This window comes from Xyrauchen texanus, chromosome 27 (assembly GCF_025860055.1).
Source record: "Xyrauchen texanus isolate HMW12.3.18 chromosome 27, RBS_HiC_50CHRs, whole genome shotgun sequence".
In the NCBI taxonomy this organism is placed as follows: Eukaryota; Metazoa; Chordata; class Actinopteri; order Cypriniformes; family Catostomidae; genus Xyrauchen; species Xyrauchen texanus.
The window spans coordinates 33,733,539-33,753,526 of NC_068302.1; the positions used below are offsets into that span (position 1 = coordinate 33,733,539).

Here is a 19,988-nt window from a genome sequence, read left to right on the forward strand (position 1 = left end):
ATATACTGAAGCATTTCAGTAGATACACAGTGTACTAAAACAACATTTTGAAACATCTGTTTCTAATAAACAAAGCTGACACAAGGAGTCCACTGTGGTAGAGTAATTTATTGTTTCATTAAGTGCGGTGAAGTGAGATGTAGTGATGAAGTGTAGTGAGAGGAGTTTTGCATATTACAGAATGAAATTCAGACTCGTTATATGTTCCAGATTAATGATGACAAAATACTATTTTAATATAAAACAATGACAAATACATATTTTTCCCTAGGTAAAAAGTGCTAAATAGATGATTTAATAAAGTAAAAATGTAATTCAGCAAAACAGGGTAAATAGGTGTGTTTGATCATCATTTTCAAACCTAACAAACGTTCATACTGCATGTTGTTTGAAATACAGCCACAGGCCTCAAGTTACAACAACACATCTTGCAATCAGGCAATAAAAAAAAACCTCAGTAACATATATACAATCCTAAGAATCGAGTCCATTTGCATGAACTCACATGTTGCAACATGTTATGCAACCCTCACAAGTAGAAATGGGATTTGGGGTACTAATCAGTTGAAATACTGCACATTAACTGACATATGATGTGAAAAATATGTTTGAAAGAAAATATAGTGAACAAACATCCTGTGCTGGGGACCAGCAGCCAAAACACAAACATACGGTACACTAGCGACCAAATTTGATGGTCTTTTGAGTAGCAAAATGATCTGAAAAATATGGCTGATATTCCCAAGAAACATCAATGATATAAACATCATGTAATGAAGTCTGCGTAATCGAACCTTTTATCCAAGGTTAACTTAATCAAACTCAAATAAGCAACAGAAGATCCCTAACTAATTCCCACTGTGTGCACATGTCCATAATATTTCCCACAAAACATGGTTTAATACCAAAAGTTTTAACAAATACTTGTTTTGAAGAGATATAACACTAAAAGGTTTTAAGTCTTTACATTCAACAAAGTATCAAAGCTTCGAAGATGGTCTTTCTGACAGTAATAATGCAAGGAATCCAATAGCTCAGCTACATTTATGCACACACACTGTTATTCCTTACAGAAACCCCACATGTTGTGCACATTTGGCCAGTCTGCACTTCTCACTCAAGTGCAGCTTCGCTATCAAGTTTCACTTGAGCGTGTATGCATGTTGCTCTGTGATGTCAATTCAACTGAAGGCAACAGCTGTGAGATTAGGCCTCGTAGTACTTTCTCTCCACCTTATTTGTGACGGTACTGCTGGACATGACGCCCCTCTGCACCATCTCTACCTGTCGAGTGATGGTGCCGCCCGACTCTGTTATTTGCCTGCTCGACATCATCATCATACCATCTGAACACAAACAAAACCCCTCGCACATCAGAAACAGATAGCATTTGTGAAAGACATTTATATGAGTTAAAGATACAGCGGTACCAAAAAGTATTTGGACACTTCAGACACACTTAAAAAACCCTTTCAAGCAATTTTACAAAAATAACTTTATTAGGATTCAAATGATAAAACAAATCATGTGTTGTTCAAAATTACGCAAAAATGATTGTGACCATTTGTGTTTGTCAAAAGGTAGTAGAACATGCCCCTAGTTAATGTGTCAGCTTGTGGTGAACTGACTTCATACATCCACTAAAACTCCCTTTGACCCCTGTTGGTTATAAGACATTGCAAAAATGGCTCAGAAAAGAGAATTTAATTCTGAGTAAAGGTCAAGCTCTAGATGATTCTTGGATTGATAATATGCATGGCTTTATTGTCCAAATACTTTTTTGGTGAAAATTTCTTTATAACTAAGTGCCACTTTCGATCTAAAAAAAGTTGATTAGAGAATCTAAACACAAAGTTGTTTTTTAATCATTACTAAATTGATCAACGAGTTGACTTAAAGGAATAGTTCACCCAAAAATTAAAATGATCTCATCATTTACTCAACCTCATGCCATCCCATAGGTGTATGACTCTTTTCTTTGCAGAACACAAACAAAGATTTTTAGAAGAATATTTCAGCCCTGTAAGTCCATACAATGCAAGTGAATGGTGACCAGAACTTTGAAGGCCCAAAAAGCACATTAAAGGCAGCATAAAAGTAATCCATGTGACCCCAGTGGTTACATCTGTATCTTCAGAAGCGATATGGTGTGGGTGAGAAACAGTATTCAATATTTAGGTCCTTTTTTACTATAAATCTCGATCTTCTTTTGCTTTTGACTATTCGTATTCTTTGTGCATATCGTCACCTTCTTGGCATAGGAGAATTTAAGTCAAAAATGTCTTAAATATCGATCTATCTCTCACCACCTATCATATCGCTTCTGAAGATACAGATTTAACCACTGGAGTTGTAGTGATTACTTTTATGCTGCCTTTATATGCTTTTTGGAGCTTCAAAGCTCTGGCCACAATCCATTTGCATTGAATGGACCAACAGAGTTGAAATATTCTTCTAAATATCTCTGTGTTCTGCAGAACAAAGAAAGTCATAGACATCTGGTATGGCATGAGGATGAGTAAATGAGAGAATTTTCATTTGTGGGTTACCTATCCTTTTAAAGATTTGTTTGTATTATGTGTGGTGTATGTTGGTACCTTGGGACACAAAAGGTTCTGTGAACATGGTGTGAGAAGTGATCTCTGTTGGTAGGTTGAAGACCTCTCGCTTAGTAACTGAATGACTGCTATGCTGAGACATGGAGCCTGAGAAAGAGAAGACGAAGATGAGGTTTCAACAAATACAATTTATCTCCACAGTCATTTTCCCCCTTAAAGTCAGCATGAAACGTCATTCACAACATATTTGTCTTTTTAGAATGTGACCTATGCTGAAATTAAACAGTATATAGTGGGAAATAATATAGGGTGGGACTTGACTTTATCTAGTTGGATTTGATTGGATCATGACAAGGAGGCTATGATCTTAAAGCTATTTAAACGGTCAAATATATTTCATAGTATGAGATAAAGCCTTGTCATGTCACACTCTCTATTATGTACTGTCTTGCATACCTCCATCCTGGGATTCGATGGTGATGATGCCCTCTCTTTCTGGCCCAAAGCCTTGTGTGGTCTGTGCCTGAACTTTAAACTTGTATGGAATGTTTTCTCTCAGGTCAGACACAGTCAAAGATGTTGCAACATTGCCATTCACCTGGAATGAGCGAAGATCACCTGCAAAAAAAAACAGGATTGAATCTTAACAATGAGGCTACTGAAGACTAGAAGTCCAAAGAATCTTTTCTTTAATGCCAAATAAAAAAACAAAGAGGATCATGCTAACGAACCTCCTCCATGAAGCTGTTCACAGGTCACCACATAGCCCAGGATGTCCCCATTAGGTTTGCGGGGTTTCTCCCAGCTCAACTGCAGTGTGTCTGGACTTAAAGCTGTGAAGATCAAAGGTCCTGGAGCACTGGGAGTGCTGAGAGTGAACGGAGACCCTGTAAAACAGCATTCACGCATTATAGAATGATGAAATGATATGTACATATTTTTGGAAAAAGTTGATTGTGCTAATGATGAAGCTAGTTTACAAATAAACACTAAACATTATGGTAATAGAGCGCAACAGTGACCATACAATTTATCAGCTGCCTAGTTTCCAGAAGTACTTTTCCCATGTATTTTCTTCAAAGGGATTCTTAAAAAAAAAATCCTCAATTAAGGTGCAGTTCTCGTTTCCATAGTAACAGTGACTCTTTTTGGTAGATTAAATGAGGATATCTCTTCAAGATCTTTGGTAGTGTAGTTCTTCACTGGGAATTATTTCACAATTGTTGTTCAATTTGCTGAGAAGACATAGCCACTGCTATAGCTTCTCTGTCCTCTATAGGTAACATAAATAATGACATTAAAGGAATTAAGATGTATTCACCTGGCATTGGGCTGCGCGGACTCTTGGGGTCGACAGCAGACTCAATGGTAATGACTCCCTCTCTCTCGGGGCCCCAGCCCTCTAGACTTTGGGCCTTCACTTTGAAGATATAGGACTGATTTGGCAAAAGATCCTGCACCACCACAGAATTTTGAGCGGGATTGTTCACCTCAACACGTTTCATCTCACCTATAGGAGGAACATTTATAGTAATTAAAGATGCCTTATTCACCCAAAATGCGGTTCTCTTCCATTTGAGAGTGATCTGACAATTTGATGGATGGATGGATACAGTTGAAGTCAGAATGTTACATACGCCTTAGACAAACATTTTGGGTAGTCTTCCACAAGCTTCTCACAATAAGTTGCTGGAATTTTGGCCCATTCCTCCAGACAGAACTGGTTTAACAGAGTCAGGTTTGTAGGCTTACTTGTTTGCACATGCTTTTTCAGTTCTGCACACAAATTTTATATCGGATTGAGGTCAGGGCTTAATGATGGCCACTCCAAAACCTTGACTTTGTTGTCCTAAAGCAATTTTACCACAACTTTGGAGGTAGGCCTGGGGACAAAGCTTTAACTTCCTGGCTGATGTCTTGCGATGTTGCTATCTACATAATGTTCCTTTCTCATGATGCCATCTATTTTGTGAAGTGCACCAGTCCCTCCTGCAGAAAAGCACCCACACAACATGATGCTGCCACCCCCATGCTTTGATGGTGTTCTTCGGCTTGTAAGCCTCAGCATTTTTCCTCCAAACATAATGATGGTCATTATGGCCAAACAGTTAAATTACTGTTTCATTTGACCGGAGGACATTTCTCCAAAAAGTAAGATCTTTGTCCCCATGTGCACATGCAAACTGTAGTCTGGCATTTTTATGGTGTTTTGGAGCATTGGCTTCTTCCTTGCTGAGCAGCCTTTCAGGTATGATTGAGAAGTGAATGACTGTTTATAAATATAGTGCTTGTACTCACCACCATTAATTTGCTGGTAAAGGACACAGTACCCCTTTACATCCGTCTCACAGTGGGGCTCCTGCCAGCTCACTTTCAGGGCCGTGGGCCCCAGGGCAGAGAATACCAGTCTGCTGGGAGTCTCAGGAACACCCGGGTTAAAGCGAGTCTCTGAGGGCACAAGCAGTACAGACGGAAAATGTCAAGCCACAGATATATAAAAAAAAAATTGTGTTATATTTTTCTTATTATTATTTATTGGTTAAGGACCAGGAAAACACCAGAATTGGCTGAGTTTTCTCAATCATGAGAGGCTTCCGATTATCCAGAACCTCGTATTGAAACATCCTTTTAAAAGCTGCAGTGTTACAATTTTTCAGTATTATACAGTAAAACTTCCTCCTATTCCGATTAATTTGCTAAGAAGACAACTTTAAGCAAATAATTTACAGGTTGATCTCCCCGAAATTGTAAACACTGTATTTGTGTTACTATTAAGACTTTGCTACATTTATTTAAGCATCCCAAACTGCCCAAAACAGCAGAATTGTCTCAACCAATGGCATGAGTTTAGCACATAACTATTTGTTTGTCTAACTAATGAAAGACAAGGAAAGTTTGAGGAAACTTGTTTGAAAACAATCATAATTTTTGTTATTCTGTTTTGTGACACAAGTGGTGCAACACTTACACGCTTCAACAGTGATAACCCATTTCAAGTGATGGTGGAACCTATTCTAGATCTCAAATTAACTGTGGTCAGGGTTCATAACCAATTAGAAGTCAGGTTTCCCTTAGACCTCTGGGTTTGATTGGTTGCTTCCAGGTTCACTCACCCTGAAGAACCCTATCAAGGTTGAGCAGTGCATCATTGATGTCCTCAGACTGAGTGCGAGCTCTGGAGCTCATGCTGTAGCTGGTAGTTGTACTCTGGCTGAAGCTAGAGACGCCTGAGGGACAGCCAAGCCACGGCAGGGTGGAGCGCGGCGGGAAAGGATTGGCAGGCAGCCATACCATGGGAAAAGACCAGAATACAGCAGACAGAGAAGAAATGTATAGAATAAGAAGGAGAAAATGGAGAGCTGGGTTGAAGCGAGAGTCAGCCGACGATTCTTGCCCAAAGCTGCACATAGCAAGCCAATATATCAAACGATTTCGGATGCATTATGCTCACACAAATCGTTACCTTGATTTTCCAAAAATCCACCAGACAAATTTCCCATCACGATAGAATCCCTCACACCATCGTTGTCAGTATAATGCCTGTAGTCAGAATGTTTTCTCAGGGTCACTTCCTCTTTAAGAACACCACCGTCCATGTTGATATTGTATTTTTGGGAAGTTGAGCCCCCTGATAGAGACAAAATAACAATGATAGTAAAAAAGTATCTATTAGTTCACCTATTATGTCTTTGCAACATTTAATTTGAATGAAAAATTATTCAAACCCTCAAAAAAAAATTTCACCCAAAATGTGCATTCTGTTATTTACTCAACCTTGTGTTGTTACAAATCTGTAGCGCTTTCGTTCTTCCATTGAAAAAAAGGATATATATTTTTAAACAATATTTATGCTGTTTTCCTTCAATAAATGAAGATAGACATAAAGAAAGGACAAAATGAGAGAAGAAAGCACGTTTTAAGTAGTCCATACAATTTGTGCACTATTTTTTCAGTCTTCTGAAGCCATCCGGCAGCTTTGTATGAGGACTAGACCAAAACTGCCGCAAGAAGTGATGCACTAGGTTTGAAATCAATGATGACAAATGCTTAGCTTCTCATGTGTATCACATTTTTCTGTTCCTCAGACAAAGCTAGCGCATGGCTAGCGAATCCAATGGATTACTTTTGTGGTACTTCCATGTTTCTTTGCTCTTTTTGGAGCTGGTTACTGCACGATTTTGTTGTATGGAAATCAGCATTGTGAACTGACTGCAAAACATCTCCTTGTGAGTTCCATGGATGAAAGAACCCATATTTGTTGGGTTGGAACAACTTGAGGGTGAGTCATAATTGGGTGAACTATCCCTTGGAACATCTAATGTTCTGAATACCTTTGCCGGAAATGTATGTTGTGGTGCTGCTATGATTGGTCACTGCAGGACGGGGTGTGGAATGGCTGTGCGTGGTTGAGGAAGAGCTGACGTTGCGGGAGAGGGAACTGCTTGATCCTGGGAACAGGAAATTCTGTTCCCATTTTCCATTTAGAAGCTGATCTGTAAGAACAAAGGAAAATATGACAAATTAGCATTACATGAAATTAGGGAACAAGAATGAGCATAACAACACACGTAGCTCCTCCAGCTCAACTGTAGTCCAAAGGTGAAAACCCCAACAGACCCAAACTGTTGTACCCAAAAGAAAAACTCTAATTTCAGATGAAGCATCAAAGTTTTTATGGTAGCAATGGTATTTCTTGCTGAAAATACCATGATTTCCATGCAGCACTAAACTGGTTCATGCTGGTTTGGTGCTGGACCAGCATCGTCATGATGTCCACCAGCAAAAATGCTGGGTTTCAAAAGCGTGGTCTTTCTGAAGCTGGTTTAGCTAGTTAAGAAGCTTGTTAGGGACACCCAGCATAGCAGCATCCCATGCTGTGGACCAGCATTCAAAACATTCTGGGGACCAGCAATGGTCTTTTTAATAGGGTTGGGAGCCAAATTCTTCAGCGTGGCAATCAAGGACTTCTTAACCACCAAGTCCATCACTTGCCAAATAGTTTTCTACTATGCACCAATATTAAGCAGGGCAACTTGACACCAGTTAACACTCTGAGATAAGCCATTCAAACGACTTTAATAGAACAGCATTGGGTTGACGTTGGGTGTAGTTGGCATTCTGTCTGCCAGGGTCTTCACCTTGTGGAATCATCGAATCATCGCTGGCATCTGTGGCTTGGTTCAGGCGAAGGGGAATGATGTCAGCAGGCAGCTTCCAGGACACATGTCGGAGATCCAGGTCCGAACCAACCAGCTGGACATGCTTCCAGCGTGAGCCTTCCATATTCATGTGGGGGAAGCAAGCAAGGCACTAAGGATGTGTGGGCTGGATGTGTCTCGAAGGGTTAGTTCACTAATAGATGAAAATTCAGTTATCATTTACTCATCCTCATTTTGAACCAAACCAGTGTAACTTTCTTTCTACCATGGATCACAAACTGAGATGTTTTGAAAAATGCTTATCTACCCTTTCCAAAGAAGTAAATGGAGACTGGTGCTGCTGAGCTCCAAAAAAGCATCATGAAATCACCACTAAAGTAGTCCATGTGACTAAAGCACTATATTTTAAGTCTTCTTAAGGAATGTGTGAGACAACTCATTAGAATTTTGGCATTTTCAATTACATTTTCAAATGTATTTATTTTGTATTACAAAATCCCCTAAACAAAGACCACAATTATCAATTGTAGCAACTCTTAGAGCATTCATGCTACATTAAACTTTAGAACCTTTAGAATATTCTGACTTGGTGTACTATGTCTTACATTGACAGAATATTAAAATTGGCCAAGACTATTTAAACTTCAACTGTCAAAATTATTTATGTAAACTAACCCTCTCAAGGCATTTAATCTGCTTTAAATCAGAGATTATTTAGCAGAGATGGGCCACTTCTATTAAAATGAATGGGAGAAATTTGAATGCTCAAACAAGGAGCTCCGAGAGCCCAAAGTCAACAGATGTAGAAAGGAAGTCCCACCTTACAATTAAAAGAGCCAATCACCTTTTAGATAAGGACATCATCTGTCAATCAACTCTAGAACATGCATGCGGATTATCTATCTTACTGTAATGTCTGTATAACCAAACATCAAACTTTTTAAACAACATTAAAGTTTGTCTTGACAAACTTTACCCATCTAGTTGTACTTTTATTATGCGTTTTGTTATTTTTGGAGCTTGACAGTTCCATCACCATTTACTTCTATTATATGGAAAACTGTAGTTAGACCGTTCTGCTAAACTACTATTTTTTTGTTCACCAAAAGCAAGAAATTCATACTGGTTTGGCACAACATCAGGGTGAGTAAATGATTACAGAATTTTCATTTTCGGTTGAACTAAACCTTTAAAAAGGTTAGACAGCAGGAAAGAAAGATGAAGGGAAGCTGATATCTTCTGAGCCAATCCATGATGCTAGTCATGTCTAATTGAACTAGCAAGACCAAGTAAATAAACGTATGATCATTCTTGTCACTCCACCAAAATAGCGGAAGGAGCCTGATCAGTACAGCTGCAACATTTCCCCACACCACTGAACAAGTAATTCCTTTCAAAACGGAATGAACATTGCACAATCAATAACGTCAACCTTAATAAAGAGCCCAGTCACCCAGTTCTACAAAGCCAAAGGAAAGAAAAAGGACATTGTTTATTGTGTGTCTACACACAAGAACAGAGGCAAGTCCTTGTGATTTCTTCAAGGGGACAGGCACAGGGGCTAGAAGAAGTTGTATGAGTTGTATATGAATGATGTAAAAACATCATTCTTGCCGTAGATGAAGACAAACCATGACCATGTCTGACTGCTAGTGACCAGCAGGTTTCAACAAGTCAAAGTTGCATGAAAAAGCTTTCAAATGCTTGAAACAATTCCACCTCCATACTCAGGCATGCAATACAGACAAGCTTCGGGCAAGTAAAGCTTTTTACCTTTTTTCAGTTCAATACTACATGGGTTAGTCCATATATCCTAAATGTGTTTGTTCTAATACTACAAATATTTCACCCCAAAATGTTAATTCTGCCAACATTCATTCACCCTCATGTTGTTCCAATCCCATATGGAATTTTTCCTTCCGTGGAATACAAAAGATGATGTTAGACAGAATGTAAGCCTAAGTCAACATTCGCTTTCATTGCACAATGGATGTCATTCTGCCTAACATCTTCTGGTATGTTTCACAGGCGAACAAAGTCATCTGGGTTTGGAACAACATGTAGGTGTGCAAATAATGACAGAATTTTCATTTTTGGGTGAAATATAATTTAATAGCATTTAGCACCAAAACACCTGATTTTGATTCTTAGGGGTTGATGCAACATTGCACCACATCACACGTGAGACACTCACCATCAGACAGGTCTGTCATACTTGGCCTCTGGCTGCTTGTTGGGGATCGTAGGACTTCATTACTGTACATCAGATAGCTTTCATAGTCATCACCAGCCTCTGCATCCACAATGGGAATGTCTGGAATGATGGGAACTGTAGAATGGATATAAAACAATAAACATTTTTAACAATTACAAAACAGTATTTTATATACATCATTATATTATTCGGCTCCCAACCACTATGCGTTGAAGGCAGTTTACTACTATGAAAAAAATGAAGAAAATGAAGAAATCAGAAGAAGAAAACGCAACAAAAAAATTGCATTGTCTACATTTTAACCGTCTGTCTAACATAGATGCATTGCAAGGCATGCAAAGAACGTGATCTGCTTGCCAAAATAGCATTATTGGCCATTCACAGAAAATTAAACATGCGAAAGACTTTGATTGTTGCACCAAGTCTCACTGTTTTGTTTTTTGTCAAGATAAAAAAAACTTAAACTTTTAAAAACACAGCACCTATATTTTTTTAATGCAAGAAATGCTTTAGGTCCGGACAGCCCCTTGTATACATCATCACTAAGGGTTCACATAGCAAGTCCCCCATGAACCGTACCCCAGACCCAATTTTCAAGTTGCCACAGGTGTAGTTCGTTCCTAGGTTTACACCTGAGATTGTAACAATTTTACACAAACCCAACAAATCAAAACTCAATGTTGAATGGATTTGATTCTGCACCACAAGCTCGCTAGTAAGAAAGTTGTATAATTTAATGTTGCACTGTACAAGGTATTTTTTTTTATTTTTTGTAAGACACTTACTTGACATGGGTCTGGTAGGTTGTGTTGCCAGGTTGATGGTAGCATCTCTGTATGGGCCCCAGCCCACCTTATTGCGAGCACGCACTTTGTAACAGTACGTCTGAGATAGTTGAAGGTTCTCGATTACCATCATGCGCTTTTTGGGGTTGTCAATCATCACCTTCTTAGTAGCTCCGATTGGCTCTGAAAAAAAATGAAAAAATATACACATATACAATCATAGAAGCACTAAATAGTATATTATTATATACCATATTTTTGAAATCTAAGACCTGACACACAGATGCCATAAAGCAATTCAAATTTTCCATAGAACTAGCCCAAAAATTGCATAAAAACAGGAGCAACTAATGGGATTACAAAACATATCAACTAAAACTGTTACAACTAAACTGCACTCTGTTAATATGTACAAGGGTATTCTAGGATTCTTACTGCTGTCTTCGTTAATTGGTGTGTAGATGACCTCATAAGCAGTGATGACACCGTTCGTCTCTGCTGGCTCCGCCCAGCTAACCTGAGTAACAGTTGGGCTGATGACGTTGAAAGCCAAGCGGCCAGGTTCACCAGGTGCTGGAGAGGTAAAATAATACAGATGGCCATGTTTGTCAAAATGAAACTTTAAATAGCATCAAAGGTTGTAGAAAGAAATATATATAACAAAAATGAAATATATAGACTATATTTTCCTTAGAAATATGTCATTGCGCGAAGACGTTTCAATACCACCTCTTAGCTCAGCGCAAAGTCCAAATTATTATTTAATTTGTAACATTCTAGTAATTTTCAACATGTTTTCGTAGAGTGATTTTTAAGTTACTGCAAAAGGGGTCGGTGGAAGAAAGGGAATGAACTGTATAATCCCTTGACCCTATTAGCGCCTTGCACGCATGATTTCGCCAAACCCACTTGCGTCTAGACTGCCCTACAATATCTTTTGAATTGCTTGCCAATGAAAACTTTTCGCATAGCGCCTGGTTATGACATGGTGTCAAGTCGTTGGTGTTTCCTGAAAGTCAGTAAAATAAAACAAAAGACAACAAAAAAAAAATAAAACTAGAACAAAGACACAAAAAATAAAAGTGTTGATTGATTGATTGACTTACTATCCTCCAGAGTCTGACATTGGATCATATCACTGTAATTGCCATCTCCAAGACCATTGTAGCCACATACACGCATCTCATAATCACAGTAAGGGTAAAGATTTGTCAGCTCAGCATGAGTAGTCTTCACATCCATGACCTGAGCATCAGCCTCAGGGTCTCCATAAATCCAGTACTTCACCTGGAAACAGAGGAGCTTAGACTTAGAGCCTTATTGAAATACTAATTTTCAAATCGTATATAGCAAATAAAAAGTTTACAAAGTAGAACATAGCTTGGAAAATGTTCTTCTGCAACTAATGATGTGTCATATTTACCTTGTAACCATTGGCATTTCCACTGGGGGTCCAGTTTAAACGAATGTTTCTAGGGCCAGCAGGTACAGCTTTGATATTGTTTGGGGAGTAGAGGCGTCCTCCCGGAGATGTGGCTGCCTGACTAACATATTCCATTTTCTGTATATCTTGACTTTTATCCCCTAAAATTACAAAATAACAAAATGCAAATACTTAGTGACACCTAGCATCTACAGATTAAATAGATTGCCACCAGTAAAACACACACACACACACACACACACACACACACACATATATATATATATTTACATTTACATTTATGCATTTGGCAGACGCTTTTATCCAAAGCAACTTACAGTGTACTTATTACAGGGACAATCCCCCCAGAGCAACCTGGAGATAACCTTGTCAAGGACACAATTGTGGTGGCTGTGAGGATCGAACCAGCGACCTTCTGATTAACTTTTATTTGCTTTAGCCCACTACACCACCACCACTCCACATATATATACACTAAGCAATTTATTAGGAACGCCTGTACACCTGTACATAATTATTAATGCGATTATCTAATCAGCCAATCATGTTGCAGCAGTGCAATGCATAAAATTATTCAGATACGGTTCAGGAGCTTCAGTTGATGTTCACATCAATCAACAGAATGGGGAAAAAATTAGATTTTGACTCTGGCATGATTGTTGTTGCCAGACGGGCTGGTTTGAGTATTTCTGCAACTGCTGATCTCCTGGGATTTTCACGCACAACAGTCTCTAGAGTTTACTCAGACTGGTGCCTAAAACAAAAAACATCCAGCGAGCGGCAGTTCTGCAGGTAGAAACATCTTGTTGATGAGAGAGGTCAACGGAGAATGGCCAGACTGGTTCGAGTTGACAGCTAATAAATGGTCTGCACTTATATAGCACTTTTTTTAACCTTAGAGGTTACCAAAGCGCCTTATACTGTGTCCCAATCACCCATTCACACACACATTCACACTCACACTCATACACCAATGGTGGCTAATAAAGTGCCAAGTGAGTGTATAATGCTAATCAATCAAAATTAATACCAATTCAAGGGGGCTTAATAAAAAAGGCACTGTTCGAAACTCTGTTATCTCACCTCTGGCATCGACAACATTCACCAGTGTGGTCTTCCTCTCTCCAATTATTGCATTGGTGCTTGGGTCAAACAGCTCCAGTTGAAAGGTCTCAGGTACAATGGGTGATAGATATGCACGAGGATCAATCACAACATTCTTTTCCGTCTCACCGGGGCCAAATTTGAGAGGAGCGGAGAGATCGAAGCGAGAGGCTTTGTTTGTGCGCCAATGCACAGTGGTAGGACCCTCCTGGTTTCGAGTGCGTATCACAGGGATGGAGTAGACAGGGTCCATTGTGTTATAAGTTTGAGTAGTCTTCTTAAACATCACAACACTGGGTTCTGGGTAGAGACATGAAACAAATAACATTTAAATCAGTGATCTGGCTTGGCTGTGTAAATTCAGTTTCTTATTTTATGGTTGTTGAATGTTGGGTTAAGCTCTATTACCTGGTTTATCAGCGATGGTGATAGTGGTGCGTGGGTATCGACCCAATTTAGCACTTTGCCGTGGATTACTCAGATCCATCACAAACTGTTTGACTTGTTTGTCCTCCAGCAGTCCATCTCCCTCCCCTAGCTCCAAGAGTTTGACTGGAACGGACTTCTGTGTCTCCCCTGGTCCATAACTCATATCACCATCAACCGAGATATAGTCCTGAATATGTTGGTAAATAGAATGGAGAAATCAGCAAATTTGACTAAATGTAAAAGTTTACCGTAATGTTGGTCGTCTTGCTGTTTTTCAGCTTCTCACACTATGAACAATGCATTTTGAAAATTATGTGTCAAGTTGAAAATAGTTCAGCTACCGATCAATGTCCATTTTAAAACAAAATATGCTCTGTCTAGGTGTTTTCAACAGCAGAACACTTATGAGAACAACCCATTTTAATTACCTGGATTTTCTTTCCATTCAAGAGACCTCCATATCACTTATTTGGCAAAAATTATATATCCTAAATATAGTTTAAATACTCATCTAACCTAATCAAATCAAATACACTAAATCAAATCTAAATGAAATTAAATCCCATGGTGAAATTAGTGCATTTTACCTTCTTGTCTTTGGCTGTGAGGTCACGGGTGCAGTATGCGACCTGTGTCCGTCCATCCTCAATGATCTCTCGACTGATGGGGATGTTCGCCACACCATCCTGTCGACTGAAGGTGTATGAAGGCTGGAGGAAAGTAAAGATGCTCCTAGCTGTGGGAGAACAAATAAATTAAAAACAAACTCAATAATTCAAAAGTTTTGATGAAAAGTCACTTAACATTGTATCAACACTGGAGGCGAGTGGCGCGTTAACGTGTCAAAACTAAATCACTCCAACTATCAAATAACAGATGCCAATACACAGTTTCAGTACATTGGAAAAAACATAGTGTCATTCTGAAGAACAGATATTTAAAAAAAATGTTTTAATCGTTTTATCAGATTTGTCAAAAATCTCACCGTGCTCCTTAATCACAGTGATGTTGACATGGTCTTTGTTGATCTTCGCAATTCCAACTGGAACGTCAATGGCTTGCACAAGCAGCTCCTTCTTTTCATCATCCTCATCTTTGATGAAGAGTGGAACTCGGACATCCACAGACTCCACGCCCTCCTGAAACTCCACAGCACCTGCCGCCTCTACAAAAGAGACAAAGAATTGGAAAAATTTACAAAATAAACCAGAAATGTTACAATGTTACTACAACCATACCATTGCAGCAGCAGTTTTTTGAGTCTGGGAAAAGTAACAAAAAGCGGTACTACATAGATAAAACGTAATATTCGTATATACTGTGTTTCCTTGTATGTTGCCAGGTAGCGGGCCTTTACCTCTGTCACTAGCCACAGTGTAGTAGCCTGGAACCACTTTGAGGTCATGGAAGTTTCCAGCATGAACCTGTTTATCTGTCAGTTTCACAATATCAGGGTAACTGGCACGAGGGGCGGATAAAACCGTGTCGACAATTGTGTTGTTCTGTCTGTGGGTACAAAAGACAATTATTATCCTCTTGGAGTTTTGAGATTTGTCCTCCATGTACTATTTATTACAAAACGTTATAAAGAAATGATTTTAAAAAAATGAAGATTATTTGTAGGACTATTTATAATTCTTTTTTTTTTTTTTTTTGCATTGTTACATTATTTTCATGTCAAGTACTTTTTTTTACTCAAATTGTTTTTGCCAAATTCTCATTACAGTAAAAAACAAAAATCCTCATTGCAGTAAAAGAGTAGTGTTAATCATCCTGATCGGACACAACAATGATCAGTACAACAAATACTACCATGACATATAAATACTTTACAATTTAAATAATGTATAAATATTTTGTTCTTGCATTAAAGTAATGAGAAATTTCATTAAAATTACATTGTGATGTGACAATGCAAAAAAATCTTAATGACAAACTTTTTTCTTTTCTTATTTTATCCATTACATTTTGTGGCAATATATGACCTACACGTGCCTAGCTTTCTAGTTTTAAAATTTAATAAATAAGCTTTAAATAAATCAATAAATAAGTGCCATACCTCTTTCCAGAATTTCTTTGTGTCCTGAGGGAAAAGAAAAACAGTACATTGAGAAACACATCAAAATACAATACATCTAATACTTCTGAAATGTTCACCTACAAGGCATAGCCTCACCCATGTTTATGAGTCATTGCAAGGTACTAAGTCTCACCTGAACCTAGTCTTCTGCACCCTCTGTACACCTGGGATCTGCATGAACACGTTATTGAGCTGTTGATGAAGAACACAGAAACATCGGAGGTCAGGCATGATGGTTCATGTGCTAGGAGTTTTTTTTGTTCGTGACATGGTACATCTATTAGCACTCACATTATCTTCCACCTCCTGTCTCAGCACATCTGCGTCCCTAGCCTCAGGGTGGGAAAGAGTGTCAGAATACTGCCGGTTCAGACGAAGAGAGACAGGAAACTGGACTATGGAAAAAAATTAGTGACCATGAGCTATACAATAGACCGGTAGTTGTCAGGTGATTTTTTTTCAGGACATACATTTTACTTTGGGCATTGCATGGCGATCCAACAGTACAAAACCTGTATCCCGTTTTTAATGTTGTCTGGGTTATTTAGCAATAATTGCTTATTGCTTTTAGAAAATGGTTGCAACAACAAAATGATAAATAGACCAATATTCAATAAATAGTTAAATGTATTAGTAAAAATAATTTCAAAAAGAAATAATAGCAATGCATAGCTCTTTTAAGTAATATAGTTCAAGTAATAAAGTTATTTTCACAGGAAACAGGTGTACATTCTTCATGCGCAGGTCATCCATTCAAAATTCAGAGTCAGAACTTTTCTGAATGTTCTTGTACCTTAAATTCATGGTTTTCAAGGATGAGGGTAATTTGTCTAACTTCAGAATGACAGATTATTTTAAGTTTATTCTCTTCTGTTAGTGACCCTATTCGAACGGTATGTCGCGATCCACTACACAACCACTATATAATTAGCTGAAGCTCTGTTCATACTCACTGGTCTCTTTGGGGTTGGGTTGGACCTGGTTCTGTGGATGGTTTGGTCCTCGATGAACATTGTCTGCCACTTTCCACCGTACAATGTCGGTGCTCTTAGGTGGGCCGTTGCGCACCATTGGGGTGTCTAGATGATCAGAGGTCAACAAAGACTGACGTAGTAGGTAGTGGTCTTCTTTGAATCCCACTGTACGACCTGCCAATCAAACAGACACACACATGAAAAACAATACTATACCTCTACTTGGTTTAACTTGGAAAATGAAGACAGATATCTATATGAGAGACAAAAGATGTTTACCTCTTCCACAGCACGGGAGAAGAGCAAGACAGGCATTCTAGGGAAAGACAGTAGACAAGAACAAATATCAATAAACATAAAATATTTAAACACTCTTCCATGCTAATGTTATTTGTCTTAACCAGCCATGGCCACAACTGGTAAAGGCCCCGATACACTTCATACGAAATCGAAGAACGAACGGCTTTTACATAATTTAGAACAAAATCTAGCCAAAAACAATGTATTTTTTCGTTTTTTAAAGTGGTTAGTAACAGCTTGCTTGGGCTAACTTTTAGGAAAACTTCTTCCCAGCAGCTAAACACCTTCTTAATGCCATTGGTCCACGATATCAATAGGTGTGACCTGAAGCTCCACCTACTTTGACCAACAGCTAATTCTGTTTACGTAGTTCATGCAGTCAAGATCAGTAAACATGAACACATCGGCGTGCAGTTATTATCAAGACATTGTCATGGGATTTTTTTGCTTGTAATTTTTCTACAAAAGGAATTAAAATCTATTTGAATACTCTCAAATGTCTATTCACTCTTTTGTGTTATATGCTGCATTACTCATGTGTCTTCTGCAGACAAAAGACATTCACACATCTGCCCAAAGTAAGATATGCCTCTCTCATCATCATTCTTTTGTCTGTATTCTGCCCATTAACACTTTTTAAGCACCCATCTTTGCCGTTGTATCATTATAAATTACAATAACAGATTGTAATCGGCATATATTATGACAGCGTATCTTGTCTTAGCTCAATAGCTCCATGCATTCAGAATGTAAACAAGACAAATTGTGCATTATCTACTACATATATATTACTTTAAATCATCATTGAGTGGTTAATGTCACATTAGTTAAGGTTTTACATGTGGTCTTGAGCATCCACATATTTAAATGTACTTCTAAACACCTCCGACAGCGGTGTGGCAGGTTTCTGAATGTTTGCAAATAGTATACCGTTGCTCAGCTGTTTAGAACTTCTCCAGAAGTACTGTATATCAGGGCCTTTATAAGGAAACTTTATATGGGAACCCCAGCCCCTGTGAAATCTTATTGGCCCAAAATCTGTTATGATGTCCTGTAAGACTGTTCACTAAAACATCAAATATGTTACGACTTTGCACAATATCATAGCTTTCATTTAGGACAGTAAAATTACTTGATGCTATAAACTTTTTGCATTGAACACATATGGCAATGTGTTTGTGTGTGTGTGTGTGTGTGTGTGTGTGTGTGTGTGTGTGTGTGTGTGTGTGTGTGTGTGTGTGTGTGCATCCTTAACTATACTAGACAAATTTATCTTTGGCAACATTTGGTATGTGCTCATTTGTTAAATCAATATATAAATTACCATGTCATAAATGTGTTTGTGTGTGTGTACTACCTTGCAGCAGGCACAGTATTTCCAGCAGCAGAGTAAAAGCAAACCGAGCAGCAGCATCAAAAACATAATCAGAGGAATCAACCACAGGAAACCTGCAGGTGGACAGTCTAACACACACAGAAATCAATCTGTTAGTTTGATCCTGACATGTTGAACTTACAATGAATCTACACACTTTTGTTCAAGAGCCAGACTGCCACATAACTACAGTGGGCCTCACTTACACACAACTAAACATGGTGCTCAGTTTTGTATAATATGATATTGGCCTATCTATGAGCAACCCATTTTAAATGTGCCTATATGCACACACAAATGGCAAGTCTTACCTATGGTAGGGTGCTTATTATTTTAGCTATTTACAGTCATTTGTGACCTAGACTACAGTGATTTCACAGTAAAATTCAGAATATGGTAATTTATTGTTATTAAACAAATAGCAGTTAAATCCTGGAAATTCGGGCCATTTTTATAAAGCAAACATTTTTTATTTCGGAATATCTCACCTTTCTTAATTATTTATTTCGGAATTTCTCACCTTTCTTTTTCTTCACTAGGACGCGATGTTCCTTAGCTGTATTATTTAAGGGATAATTCACCCTATATTCATATGTGCAGTCATCATCTTCATCACGGAAGCTACATTTCTCGATCACACTGGCATCATCTGTGACCACAAATAAGTCCATCAATTTATATTCATCCATCAAAACATTCAAACATCAGTTAGTCATTACTATTCCTTTAATTATAAAAAAAACACTTTATTCAAGGATTGATGCCTTACTGTCTTCCAGTTCGTCCACCATGATAGGTATAAAGTGACATTCATCACACTTCCTTCCTTTTCTCTCGCCGGTGTTCCAGGCCTTGCACTGAACGCAGCTCCTCTTGTCCTCACACATGCCCAATTGAGCCTGCAGGGCGACAGGTGTCAGTTTCCAGATATGTGTTAACTAACAGACCTAATCGACAAAAAGATTGAAGGATTAAAAAGGCAAACACAAATAACAGCCGTACCTGGAAATTAGATTCACAAGTGGGACTCAGTGGAAGTCCAGTGTGCTGACATTCACAGCGGCCACATTTACACACACCACGACCATTGCAGATACCCTGCAAAAGGGAAGAATGATTTTAGTATAAATAGAGCTAGAGTTTTACATGGAACATCTGTATGTGTGTACTATGGCACAAATAATCAAAAAACAATTAAGGATGCAACTATATAGAAATTTTGGATGATACCGATAAGATGTTCTAAATAATGTCATGCCTGTTTTTGTTGTTTAAAATCTAGAATTTTTCCCATCTAGAAATGTACGTGCTGCTGGCATCAAAACACTATTTTATAAAATATGGAAAACTGTTTTGAAACCTGACATAGATAAAGAGTGGGACCTATACTGCTGGCATCAAAACACTATTTTATAAAATATGGAAAACTGTTTTGAAACCTGACATAGATAAAGAGTGGGACCTATACTGTTGAAATTGGAATAATAAGACCTGATCTTATCTGCTTTTAATATTGGAATTAATCAGACCAGCTGCAATATTATAAAATAAAAAATAAAAAATCG

General features: G+C 38.2%; 1 protein-coding gene across 3 annotated transcripts in view; it reads right to left on the reverse strand.

Moving 5' to 3' along the window:
• Window positions 1-88: 88 nt before the first annotated feature.
• Window positions 89-19,988, reverse strand: part of LOC127620758 (integrin beta-4-like) — a 31,287-nt gene continuing 11,387 nt past the window's right edge. Inside the window, exons 15-42 of one of the 3 annotated variants that reach the window (XM_052093981.1) lie at window positions 19,426-19,521; window positions 19,193-19,322; window positions 18,944-19,072; window positions 18,406-18,512; window positions 17,028-17,064; window positions 16,728-16,922; window positions 16,066-16,169; window positions 15,908-15,966; window positions 15,754-15,777; window positions 15,052-15,200; window positions 14,680-14,859; window positions 14,282-14,430; window positions 13,674-13,881; window positions 13,245-13,565; window positions 12,141-12,301; window positions 11,824-12,004; window positions 11,153-11,290; window positions 10,718-10,900; window positions 9,912-10,046; window positions 6,890-7,051; window positions 6,022-6,186; window positions 5,672-5,785; window positions 4,857-5,006; window positions 3,880-4,068; window positions 3,290-3,445; window positions 3,015-3,176; window positions 2,598-2,705; window positions 89-1,346 (exon numbers count right to left, since the gene is read on the reverse strand). In XM_052093981.1, the coding sequence (XP_051949941.1) occupies window positions 1,207-1,346; window positions 2,598-2,705; window positions 3,015-3,176; window positions 3,290-3,445; window positions 3,880-4,068; window positions 4,857-5,006; window positions 5,672-5,785; window positions 6,022-6,186; window positions 6,890-7,051; window positions 9,912-10,046; window positions 10,718-10,900; window positions 11,153-11,290; window positions 11,824-12,004; window positions 12,141-12,301; window positions 13,245-13,565; window positions 13,674-13,881; window positions 14,282-14,430; window positions 14,680-14,859; window positions 15,052-15,200; window positions 15,754-15,777; window positions 15,908-15,966; window positions 16,066-16,169; window positions 16,728-16,922; window positions 17,028-17,064; window positions 18,406-18,512; window positions 18,944-19,072; window positions 19,193-19,322; window positions 19,426-19,521 (4,032 nt within the window). In that variant the 3' untranslated portion in view covers window positions 89-1,206. Of the gene's footprint in view, window positions 1,347-2,597; window positions 2,706-3,014; window positions 3,177-3,289; window positions 3,446-3,879; window positions 4,069-4,856; window positions 5,007-5,671; window positions 5,786-6,021; window positions 6,187-6,889; window positions 7,052-7,586; window positions 7,835-9,911; window positions 10,047-10,717; window positions 10,901-11,152; window positions 11,291-11,823; window positions 12,005-12,140; window positions 12,302-13,244; window positions 13,566-13,673; window positions 13,882-14,281; window positions 14,431-14,679; window positions 14,860-15,051; window positions 15,201-15,753; window positions 15,778-15,907; window positions 15,967-16,065; window positions 16,170-16,727; window positions 16,923-17,027; window positions 17,065-18,405; window positions 18,513-18,943; window positions 19,073-19,192; window positions 19,323-19,425; window positions 19,522-19,988 lie in introns of those variants that run through there. The other 2 variants (XM_052093982.1, XM_052093983.1) reach the window with 2 other exon arrangements.